General features: G+C 52.4%; 2 protein-coding genes across 2 annotated transcripts in view; both read left to right on the forward strand.

Moving 5' to 3' along the window:
- The window catches only part of LOC139673814 (zinc finger protein 850-like), a 701,437-nt gene that overhangs the window by 427,656 nt on the left and 261,245 nt on the right, over positions 1–12,536 (forward strand). The gene's annotated exons all lie outside the window — the stretch shown is intronic.
- LOC139673911 (olfactory receptor 14J1-like) lies at positions 9,678–10,580 on the forward strand (the record flags this gene model as incomplete). Its single annotated transcript, XM_071559845.1, has 1 exon — positions 9,678–10,580. A coding segment is annotated over one exon (903 nt), but the record flags the coding sequence as incomplete, so codon positions are not given.

The raw sequence follows: 12,536 nt of genomic DNA on the forward strand, positions 1-12,536 counted from the left end.
GTCCAGAACCCTCAGAAAATCTCCTCCTCCTCTCTCTCTTGATCTGCCCCATGACTGTGCTTGGGAACAGCCTCATCATGGGGCTGCTGGAGGAAAACTTTCAAACCTACTCCAGCTCCAGCACCACTGCTGTAATCCCAACCTCAACCTGACCTCAAAGGAAAAGGCCAAACCAAGCATTCCAGACTCTTATTTGTACTCTAATGCCCATCCCAATCCCACATTTGTAGTATTAGTATGGAACCCCAAGCTTTAATCCTAATCCAGACCAAAAACTTGGTGTCTAAATATGAACAGTCAGTGTCAGTAAAACACCAAACCTCCCAAAACTTCTGCCTAATGCCTACCCTGAGCTCTAAACCCCAACCCTTGACCATTAACTGCCCACACACAGCCCTTGGGAGCAGGGTAAGGACCTTGAGGACCCAGAGCAGGCACAAGGTGTTGGGAGAGGAATGTGAGGTGACCTGGACCTGATCAGCTCATGGCACACAAGGAGCAGATGGGTGGCAATGCTGTGAGGAGTCAGCTGGGCCTCAGCATCTCCAGGGGGCCATGGCTGGGAAGGGGCTGCCAGGTCACATCTGTCACCTCCCTGACAGGCAGCAGCAGCCTTGGGCACCCAGAGGCAGCTGAGCCACCTGTGCACACACCCTGAGAGCTGTCCCAGCTGAGAGTCCCTCTCTGGGGCCCTGAGGAGCTCTGGGCTCTGGCAACACGAACCTGCTGGAGTTTTAGAAGGCAAAGAGGCCAGTCCTGCCCTGGGGGCACAATGACCCAGAGATGAGGGCAGGGACCTGAACAGCTCTGGAGTGACCCCGAGGAGAAGGGCCTGGGCTGTGTGAGGGATGTCCTGAGGCACAGGGACTCAGGATCAAAGTTAATAAGGACAGCTGGACATGGGGCTGTCCCGGCAACAGTGTGACAACCCAGACAAGGGAGTTGTCACCTCCCTGGACTCAGCTCTGGTGTCACCACAGATGGGCTGGTCTGTCTGTCAGTGACGTTTCCCATTGTGGAGGAATGAGGAAGAACTGGAGAGGGTCCAGAGCAGATCTGCCAAGATGGAGCTTTTCGTGGTAGTGGAATGGGAAGGAAACCCACAAAGTCAAACTTGGATGCTTCACAGTAGGGGTGTGGAAAAAGAAATGTAATTCAAAGTGTAGTCTTGAGGTGCAAGAGGTCACCCAGAGGGTGTCAGTATCATCCCATGGCTTTGTGTTCCAGGGAAGAGCCAGAGATGGAGCAGAGACATCAGTGAGGGCACAGAAATGCTGCTGGGAGGGCTGGTGGCAAAGCAGGATGGGTGTGTGCAGCCTGCAAGGCCAGAGAAGCAGCAAGGACAGGGCAGGACAGGCTGCAGGACAGATGGCCAAGGGCTCTGGCAGGGCTGGAAGGCACAAAGGCACCCAGGCCTTTGTCCCCTGGGCTCTGGCAGGTGACTCTGCCACTGAGGCCACCAGAAGGAACTTTCCTTTGAGGTTCTGGACTTTGTTTCTCCCTCAGCCCTCCCTGAGGATGCTGGAAGACGTTGCACAGATTTTGACATTTGTTGTTCCTCCCCCTCCCATCCCACTGCCCCACAAACAGCCCTGAGCCACCTGTGAGGGACAGGACCTGCTGTCCCAGGGCCTGGGGCTCAGGCCTTGGCCTTTGTGCTTCCTCCAACCAGCCCAGGATTTTCTCAGCATTGCAGGTGCCTGCACAGAGCCTTTGTCTCCCTGCAATCAGGGCCTCCAAGGATCTGCTCTAAGGAGTCCCTGGGGAGGCTCTGTCAGTGCCTGCCCTCAGTGGGGTCATTGGTGCTTCAAGGAACTTGGAGTTTGGCTTCTGACTTCTTGAGCAGTATTTCAAATTTTGTCTCACTACTTGAGGTTCATGGACTCATCTCCAAATACACAGTGGGGCTTATTAAAACACAGAAAAACAATTTATTTCTCATTCTTTAATTGTTTTCAAGTCTTCAACGCTTGTACTAATTGGAGTTGTTTTGTAGTTTTGCTAAGGAGGAAATTTCAAAGTGGATTGCAAAAAAAAAATTTTTTTTTTTAGTGAAAGGGAATGATTTATACAGAGACTTGAGCTGCAAGAGGGTCAGGGTGCAAAGGATTTGGATACAAAAATGTTAAAACAGATTAGTAGTACTTTATCATTGATGAGTTTATCAGTTATCAAGTCAATTGACACCATTTGCTACAATTTTAACAGTGACTCAATTATAGGTTCACAACAACAATCATTCACACCACACTCAATTCACACACACACAGGCAGAGATGTGTGGACACATCAATATCTGTGTGTGTAAAGGTGCCCATCCACAATTCTCCTAGTTGTCAGTGAAACACTCCCATCCCATCCCTTTGTGTTTCCCAAGAGACAAGGGGGGCACCTGGAGGGGTGTGTTTGTTGAGGGGGGATCAGAATTGTCCTGGGCATCAGCGACGCTCTTTGGAGTGTTGCAAACTTGAGGGTTCCCGAGCTCCGAGAGGCTCCCAGAGGTGCCCACTGAGAGGGAGGTGCTGGGGAGCTCCAGGGGCCTCCCTCAGGACCTCTGTTTGTGGGGTCACAGGGTGACTGGCTTTAGTTCTCTGCTGAATTTCCATCCTCATGTCAGGAATTACTGGAGTTTCCAAAATGTTTGGGAATTGTTCCACTTGTTCTACATACAATTCATGTAGGGAATGTTCCAAGGCTTTCAGAGAGTGGGTGATTGTCCTGTGATCCCCACCTGTTATGGGCAGGATTGTCCCCACCTTTATCATAGAGAAGCACCTGGCACAGTCAAGGGACACTTCACCACACACCTGGAAAAGTCAAGGGATACTCCTGGAAGGAATGGGGGAAAACTTCCTGACCCAGGTAATAGGAGGCCTTTCCAGGGGGGTTGTGTTACTGGATCTTTGGTCAGCAAGGCAAGGGGTGACCAGTGGTGTCCTGGGCTGTCTCCAAAGCAGCCTGGGCAGCAGGGGAGGGGGATTCTGCCCTCTCAGGTGAGACCCCACCTGCAGAGCTGCCTCCAGCTCTGGGGTCCCAGCACAGCAAGGACTAGGAGCTGTTGGAGCGAGTCCAGAGGAGGCACCAAGATGATCAGAGGGATGGAGCAGCTGTGCCGTGAGGGATGGCTGAGAGAGCTGGGATTGTTTCGCTGGGAGCAGGGAACCTTTGGGGTGGCCTAAGTGTGGCCTTCCAGTACCTTAAAGAACAAAATAGAAGATGGAGAGAGACTATTTACCAGGGCCTGGAGTGACAGGAAAAAGGGGAATGACTGAATCAGAAGGTTTAGATGAGGAATTAGGAAGAAATCTTTCCCTCTGAGGGTGCTAGCACAGCTTTCCCAGAGAAGCTGTGGATGCCCCATCCCTGGCGTGTTCAAGGCCAGGCTGGGCAGAGCTCTTGGGCAACCCGGTCTAGTGCAAGGTGCCCCTGTTCATGTCACGGATGTTGGATCTAGATGATCTTTGAAGGTCCCTGAAACTCAGGACACTCTGTGATTCTGAGTTACTTCAGGGAACTGTGAAAGAGCCCAACATCTTGACCCAACTGGGGAAAAGGTAATTTTCAAAAAGTGGAAATTAAAGTCAGTAATGCAAAGACCCATCAGGTCCAGCCCCATAGAAAAGGAAAGTGATATTTCTTATGCTGTGGGTGCAGAAGGCAGTAGGTGTTGGGTTGTGCCTCAGAACACTCAAGCAGATCTGATCAATGCAGCCACGAGCCAAGGCAAACACTGAGCAGAGTGAGGGGCAGTGAGTGGGGGCCTGACATGCAGAAGGAGCAGATTGCTGGGGGAGGAACTGCCTTTCCTGTGCCAGGACCAGGGCACATCCCACTGCAGGAAAAGCCCCAGGCCAGCCCCAGCACATTGAAGGCCACGGGCACAACTCAGAGTGATTTGGTGGCGCCTCTGCCAGGGAGAGCCTGAAACCCCAAATGCATCTTGGCAGTAGCAGGTCCTGCCAGTCCATGGCCAGGAGCCCTCCCTTGCCAGCCCAGCCTGGTGGGCAGCACTGCAGAGCTGCTGGTTAAGGGTGTTCTTTCTTGCTGGGCTCTGCAAAGCCACTTGTGCTACAGGAGCCTCATGGGGAAGCAATTGGGCCCCAGCAACTTGGAGACAAGATATTAATCAAAACCTGCTCATGCTGTTGCCAAACCCCTCTGAAATGGTCAGGGACAATAAAACCCCCTAACACTGCATGTTTGGTGGTACAAAGGAAGGCACCACTTTATTCCCAGTGCTGGGTTTGTGCATGGCCAGCAGAAATCCTTTCACAGAGACACCAATGCATCACTTTTTTACCTATTTATACACTTTTAGCAATCAAAAGAATCAATGTCCATTGGTTCTGAATCACAAAATTCCCTTGAATTAATTAATATTCTATCTTCTATTGATAAGTATTTCTTGCTTTCTCTCCTAATTAGTTGATGATTTTACTAGATTTTAGTATCTTTTTCTTCTAGTTGGGACATTCCATCATATACACCAAGTCTTTGTTAGTCATCTGATTTCACTGCTAATTTTTGCAAAGTATCTCTGTGGTCCAGAAATTCTGCATTCCAGATGTCCAACATCAACAGTACATCTTTCTATCCCAGGCTTTGTTCATTGAAGCATGTCAAGTTTAGCTTAACAAAACTTACAAATTTAGTGGTTTTTCCAACCTGTGTTCTCACAATAGCAGCTCGTGTTAAATTCTGCTGAATGCTGCCAAAAAGTAATTTAAGGCCCAACAGAGAACTTTTGATTAATTAAAACAGATAATTAAAATGTTAATTTAAACTGTTCAAAAATTAGTGAAGTTACATTATTTTCCACAATCTGAGCAGAGACCTGAGAGGGGCAGAGGAAAGAGGAGACTCAGGCCAAGGAGATATGGCTGGAACGTGGTGGTTGTGAGGTCACTTCCACTGCAGCAGCCTGGGTGGCCCTCAGGAGACATTCTGGCCAGGGAGCATTGTGAGGTCACCCAGCACATCAGGGAACCCACACAACAGAAATTCCATCCTTGGGGAACTGAAGGAGTGGGGCAGGTGGGAGAGCCCCTCGGGCTCTGATTCTTTGGGCACCTCTGTCACAGAACCCCACCAACCCTGGCAGGCAGGAAGGCAGCCTGGGCTTGTGGCCATCCTGCTCTGCACTGGCCCTGCAAATGGGGAAAAGACATTTCCTCATCTCCAGGCTGAGCATTCCCTGTTTCCCTCAACACCCCTTGTCTTTCATCCTCTTCACATGGCAGCTCCAGCCAAACCTTCCCTCCCTCAAAAAACAGTCCCCATTTCTAATTTTTTATTTCGCAAACTGTCCTTGCTGTCACCTCCTGGCTGTGGCTTCATGGCCCTTGTCACAGTCAGCCCTGGCCCTGCACTGACCCAGCTCGGCTGCTCCACAGATGATGTATCAGGAAGGGAAGGCCCATGGGGGAGGGAAATGCACAGGGAATAACCCTGGAAGGGAACTTGGGAGGTTTCTGGGCCAAAGCACAGTGAGTGGAGAAAGGAACACAAGGATGGGCTGTTTGTGTGCTCTGCCATGTCAGGAGAAGACGTAGAACTCCAGACACATCCAGACAATGTGAATCCTTCAGGAGATGATCTCAGACACCGACTCCCAGGCCTCTGCCAGTCCCTGTTTGCTCTGGTTTGATGGTCACTGGTGGTTCCACCCACCCCCACCAGTGTTCTGTGCACACACACCAGTCTCACCAGTGCCTGAACCCTCAAAAGACTCAAGACCTGATGGTTTGTGGCTCCCACTGTAGAGGCTGGCACTTGGATCTTCCCCCATACCCACAGCACAGAGATCCCCTGTCCCAGAGATTTCTTAGCAATGGAGGGATTAAGAACATGGGAAAGATTGTGGGATCAGTTGCAGGACATGGCAAGGGAAAGGCACTGACCAGTCACCTCTTTGCACATGCCCAGCTCCTTTCATACCCTTTTCTCTATTTTCTCATGCCTGTTCCTCCACAAATCACTTTGGTCATTTCCTGGACATCCCATGGCAAGTCTTGCATAATCCCTAAATGCACTTTCTGGCTTCTCACGCTGAGTCTCAGTATCTGAGTGAGAAAACCCCCAACCTCAGCTGCAAGGCCATCCTGGGGGCTGTCACTGATCACGTGGGGAGCCTTTCATGCAGAGATGTTGGAAATCTCTATTAGTTCCTTTGTAACTTTTGAGTTTTGAAAGGTTCCTCCAAAGTCATTGAAATTCATGTCTCTAAAAGGACTGTTTTTCCATTTTCATAAAGTGTTGGGGATTAGGTCACATTAAAATGCCAATATGGTGCATGTAGGTATTTGCAACCCTGTGCAGAAGGAGTTGGGGATACAGGAAAAAAGAATAATAAACTGTTTAGGTTGGCAGAGACCTAAAATAGCCACTAGTGAAAGTGCACTTCAATTACTCAGGGACACCTTCCACAAGTTTAGGTTGTACAAAATTCCAAAACTTGGGCAGCTCCAGGAATGGGGTTTCCACTTACTCTGTAACCTGGCCCAGGTTCCTGCCACCCTCAGCACAAAATATTTCTTCCTCACATCCAATGGAAATCTCCCCTCATTCAGTTCCAGTTCCTGTGCCTTGTTCTACCAATACAACCCTTGGCAAAAAGTGTCACTGTGTCTCTCCTGCACTAAGAGCACAACATTTTCATGGCTAAATACCAGAGATATCGTATGAAGGGGTTTGGAAGCCTCCAAGCCCTGGGCCCAGTGTGGTGGAGACTGGGGAAAGAACCAGAGAAGCCTGAGAGGCCTTGAAGGGAAACTGGGGAGGTCCTGACTGCACACAAGGAGAAAGGAATTTCTGCCCAAGGGCAGTGCTGTGGTGCAACACATCCCCCTGAAGGAGTCTGGATCAGTCCAAGGCTTTGTGTGCCAAGGCAGAGCCAGGGAGGAGGGAGAGATGTCAGTGCAGGAAGGGGCCAGCGAGGTGGGGCAGCCGGGGGATGCCGACAGCCTGCAGGGAAAGGGGCAGGGCATGGACACCGTAGGACAGCCTGGGCTGGAGAGGAGACAGGGATGTGCAGAAGCTGAAAGGCCCCAAGAGAGCCAAGTTGTGCAGGCCTTTCGCCATGGCTGCTGTGTGTGCCCCTGATGGCATGAGGAGACAAGTGAGCCTTGCAGCCCTGGGGCCTCATTGCCTCCTTGTCCCTGCTCAGCAGCCTGGGAGGTGCCACCCCATCCTCCTGTCCTTGGCATTGCACATCCCACACCCCGGTGCCCAGGGAAGAGCTCAGAGCAATGAGGGAGGGACAGGATCTCCCTTCCCAGGGCTGGGGGTCATGGCTGTGACCTTTGGGTTAATGAAATGCTTCTTACTTTCCTCAGTATCAGAGTGACTTTTATTTCCTGGTCCGTATTTGTCATCATTGTCTCTTTGTTTTCTAACTGGAATCTGGGGACACTTTCTCAGTTATGTCCCTCAGAGGGACCCATTAACAACAAAAGAAACTTTAAAGTTTGATTCTGACTTTGATTTCTCATGAGCTTCCTGCACCTTTCCTCAGGGTCTGATGATCAGGGACTCAGCACCAAACCCCCCAGAGGGCCATTAAATGCCCTGGGCTGTTGCTGTGCTGCTGAGCTGGGCCGGGCTCCTGGCACACAGGGAGCTCCTGGCAAGCGGGCAGCGCTGCAGAGAGACAGCTCTGCACAGGAGCAGCTCCTGTGCACAGCCCAGCAGGGCTCAGGGCACTGCCTGCACACACCGAGGGCAGAAAAGCAGGGCAGAGAGAGGTTACACACAGTCTGGGGTGTGAGGAAAGTTGAGAGGAAGATCCACAGAAGAGGAATCTTTCCAGGATCTCACACGGTAAGTCTGCATGAAGGGCAATGTATGTGCAGTTTGTGGGAAGATCTCGCAACGCCGGCACATCCCACAGCCTGGGGGGTCTCTAATGTGGGATATCACAGTGTCTCTGGTGCTGAAGAGGAGGACGGGCTGCAAAGCAGGGACTCTCTGCTGCACCATCCCAGGGACATCCCAACAGGGTTCCTTTCTCCCAGGGATGGCTGTAGGGTTTGAATCCAGGCTGTGCCACCCAGGCTGTCCCAAACTGTCCTGCAGAGCAGGGTCCTGCACCCCAGGGTGCTGTGCCAGGGCAGGAGCTCTGCCACCTGCCAGGGGCAGCTCTCAGCTGGTCTGGGGAGCTCCCTCAGTGCTGGGGAAGAGGCTGTGGATGGAAAGAGCAAAGCCTGGCAGGGCAGGGCAGGGCAGGGCAGGGCAGGGCAGGGCAGGGCAGGTTTGTTCAACTATCAAGTGAGAGTTTCATAGGTGAGGACTGCTTACAGAACCAGAGCACTCAGGGATATTTTCAAGGGGATACTTCAAGGACAAGGTGAAAGGAGGGATTTCTATCAAGCTCTCAAGTCACATACCTGGTGATTTGTGTTGCAGAGGGAACACTGAGGAGCTGCACAGGGGCTGAGAACTACCCGGCACTATTGGTGTCTGGGAGGTGGCACAGCTGGCTCAGGGTGACACTGCCCTGAGTGCCCACCTGGTTCTGCCCTGGCTTCTCCCAGCTGGACCCTCAGTGTGCATTTCCTTTTTCCTCAACTTGCTCATGTTGATGGGGTTGTTTCCTCCTTCTCTAAGTCAGGTTCACTGGGAATGGGAGTTCAAGCTACAGAGTCAATCACTGATCCTGTGATCCCCCTCAGGCAGGTGGGTGCCTGGGAATGAGACATTCCAATTTTCCTCTGACCTGTGGGGCTGTCAGTAGTGAATTCTGTGTGCCTGGAGAATGAGGTGTGTTTCCCAGAATCAAACCCCATTGTCAGGACACTTGGCTCTTCTCTGAGATGTCCTTCCAAGCTGGGAGCTGCCCTCAAGAATGCAAATAACCTTCATAGCACAATTGTGTTATATGAAATCCCCAGTGCAGAGGGGCAGAGATGCTGTGCCCATCCCAGGAAATGCTGTTGGGTTTGTGAGGTGAATCATGTGCGGCCTTGAGACCTTGAGTCAGGCTGAGACATTGAGTGGTCTGTGATGGATCTCTCTGCTCTCAACAGTGTCTGGTGGCTTTTCAGAGAAAAATGGGAGTGTGATCATTCTCTCTCTGAGGAAGGTCCAAGTCCGGGGCAGCTGGAACAAGGCAGAGGGACGGAGCAGCTCCCCTCACTCTGCACTAAGCCTCAGACATGGTCCTGTTTGGGAAGCCCTGCTCGGTTCTCCCTGAGGACAGCACAAATGCTGAGGGGTTCTGCCATCCAGGAACACTCCACAGGGAAGATGAGGGGAGTCAGAAACGAAACACCCAAACCTCTGAAACTGCCTTCTGGAATTCCAGTTCTTCTCTGAAACTGGGAGAGCAGCAGTTGACAAGCACTTTTGCTTTAGGAGCAGCTTCATCTGACACAGCTGAACACCAGGATGGGCCCTGCCCCCACCATGGCCATGACCCCCCTGGAGCAGAGCAGGGCTGACCCTCACACCAGTGGGCCAAGGGGCTGCTCCTCCTGGGAAATGTAGTGAGCACCAAGCAGGGCTCCAGCCATGGATATGAAGCAGTTTCCGGAAAAAGGAAAAGTGGGGAGTGTGAACAGAAGGGAAAGGGGTATTGGGACATGGCTGTGATTATTCTCAGAAATATCTCATCTGATTTTTCACTGTTATTTCCTCCTTGGACAGTGCCCCACCTCCAGAAGCAGCAAATGCCCAACAGCAGCTCCATCAGCCACTTCCTCCTCCTGCCATTGGCAGACACGTGGCAGCTGCAGCTCCTGCACTTCTGTCTCTTCCTGGGCATCTCCCTGGCTGCCCTCCTGGGCAACGGCCTCATCATCAGCGCCGTAGCCTGCGACCACCACCTGCACACCCCCATGCACTTCTTCCTGCTCAACCTGTCCCTCACAGACCTGGGCTCCATCCTCACCACTGTCCCCAAAGCCATGCACAACTCCCTCTGGGACACCACAACCATCTCCTTCATGGGATGTGCTGTACAGGTCTTCTTCCTTATTTTATTCATTGGCACAGAGATTTCTCTCCTCACCATCATGTGCTACGACCGCTACGTTGCCATCTGCAAACCCCTGCACTACGGGACCCTCCTGGGCAGCAGAGCTTGTGCCCACATGGCAGCAGCTGCCTGGACCACTGCTTTTCTCAATGCTCTGCTGCACACAGCCAATACATTTTCCCTGCCCCTGTGCCACGGCAATGCTGTGGGCCAGTTCTTCTGTGAAATCCCACAGATCCTCAAGCTCTCCTGCTCAGACTCCAAACTCAGGGAAATTGGGCTTCTTGCGGTTACTGTCAGTATACTGTTTGCTTGTTTCATTTTCATAGTTTTCTCCTATGTGCAGATCTTCAGGGCTGTGCTGAGGATCCCCTCTGAGCAGGGACGGCACAAAGCCTTTTCCACGTGCCTCCCTCACCTGGCCGTGGTCTCCCTGTTTCTCAGCACTGATGTGTTTGCCCACCTGAAGTCTCCCTCCATGTCCTCTCCATCTCTGGATGTGGTGGTGTCAGTTCTGTACCTGGTGGTGCCTCCCACACTGAACCCCCTCATCTACAGCCTGAGGAACCAGGAGCTCAAGGATGCTGTGAGGAAAATGATGACTTGATGCTCTCCAGAAGCATAAAACTGTTGTTTCTGTTGATGTCTGCATAGCATTCGGACTGGAACTCATTACAGCCCCATCCTGTTTTCTCAGCATTTTGGTGGGGGTCATGTGATAAGTTTGTGCACAAATAAATTTTTTAATTAACCTCCATTATAATCTAGTATGTTTCTTTGGAGTTTGACCCAGAGACTGTCTAAATGAGGATTTGTTCCACTTGAGTAGTTACACAAAATAAAGGACAGTGCAGTGACTTTTTTGATCCTTCTTCTTAGGCATTCAGAAAGGACAGTTCACTGCAGGACACTGCATGTTTACAGAGAGGAGGGGACTGTTCAGAGCTGCCCTTTCTGCTTCCACACTCTCCTAAGCCCTTGTGTTGGTCCAAGGCCTTGGTCCTCTGCCAGGCTGGTCACATCCTGCTATGTGTCCATCCTGGGCTCACAGCCAGGGACAGGCCATGGGCACTGCTGGGACACAGCTGGGCTGCACAACAGCAGCTCCATCAGGAAAGGGCATCTCCTGAGGGCAGGACAGGAAGGCTTTGGGCTTCCTCTGAAGTTGCTCTTAAGAACATGCCTAAGGAAGAGACATTCAAGAGGTTCCTTGTGCTGCTTTGTCTGCCCATGGCTCAGTGTGATGAGATCAGGTTCCCAGTGTGACTTTCAATGGACTTAGTTCTGGTTCAGGTTTTACTTGTTGGTGGCCAGAGACCATGCAGATGAGATTAACCTTCCTGGGTCTCAACAGCTTGTGACAGGGCTGATGGCAGGTAAGTGATTTGCTTAAGACACTTTGGAGCTGCCAGGAGAACACGAGACCTGCAGCAACAGTGTGAGCAGGAGCTGACAGTGAATAGAGCCCAATGAGAACAGGCCTGTCCAGCTCGGAGTCACCCAGAGATAATATTCTACATCTGAGTGTGAACTGAAAAAAAAGAGCCCTGCAACCCCAGGGAATACAGCAGGTTGAGGGAAAGGAGTCCTGTGATTCATTTTACTTTCCATAAGCATTCATGGTCTGGATCCAGTGCAGCCCCCAGACCCATCTCCCAGCACTGGAACAAGGCAGGGCCCCTCTGAGCACCCTCCATGGCCACACAAGAGCTTGTGTGGCAGGGGGGCAGTGGCAGGGACCACCATCAGCTGGCTCTGCCTCCCAGCCTGACCAGCACAGCCCAGCAGAGCCCCCCCATGGCCCTGGGCACCACAGCCCCTGTGCCCTGCAGAGCAGCACCCCCAGCTCGGGGGCTGTGGGGAGCACAGGGAAGGGCTGCAGGAATGGCTGGTCAGGTCAGCACAGACGTGTTTCCCTGGGGAAAGGCTCTGTGGGGAGATGGGATGTGCCAGGAGAAGAGCAGGACAGGCTGTGTGTGCAGAGGAGCCATGGAAAGAGGCTGTCCTGTCCCTGGGGCAGCAGAAACTGCCTGAGGAGCCCCAGGACTGATTCTCTCCTGCTGTCCTGGGGAGTGGGGCTGGCCCTGGGGCTGCAGGAGATGCCTGAGATGATGGTCTCCTGAACATTCCAGACACAGAGTCACTGTCCCTGACCTCCATTGCCTCCATTTCTTGCTGCAGGGCCAGACATGACTGTGCTGCTCTGTGGGGCTGGGGCTGGGGCAAGTGGATTGGTGGGACCAGGGAGGGGCAGGACTGGGCCATGCCAGGCAGAGGGAAACCCCAGTGTTGAGCTGAAGTGTGTGAGTGTGCAGGGTGGGGGCTCTGAAGGGCTGAGGTGCCTCCAGCCCCGGGCAGTGGCAGCAGGAGCCCAGGGAGACACTGCACCTGCTGCCAGGAACTGTCTGTGTGTGTGCAAGGGAAGGACTCGTGTCTCTGAACAGCCCTGGGGGTGTGAGCAGAGCATGAGCCCAGCTCAGGTGTGGGCACCTGTCAGAGCCCTGACATTTCTGGGTGTGATTGCAGGAACAACCTCCCTGTCCCAGGGACATTTATCTCACCA

This window comes from Pithys albifrons, chromosome 7, assembly GCF_047495875.1.
Source record: "Pithys albifrons albifrons isolate INPA30051 chromosome 7, PitAlb_v1, whole genome shotgun sequence".
Classification (NCBI taxonomy): domain Eukaryota; kingdom Metazoa; phylum Chordata; class Aves; order Passeriformes; family Thamnophilidae; genus Pithys; species Pithys albifrons.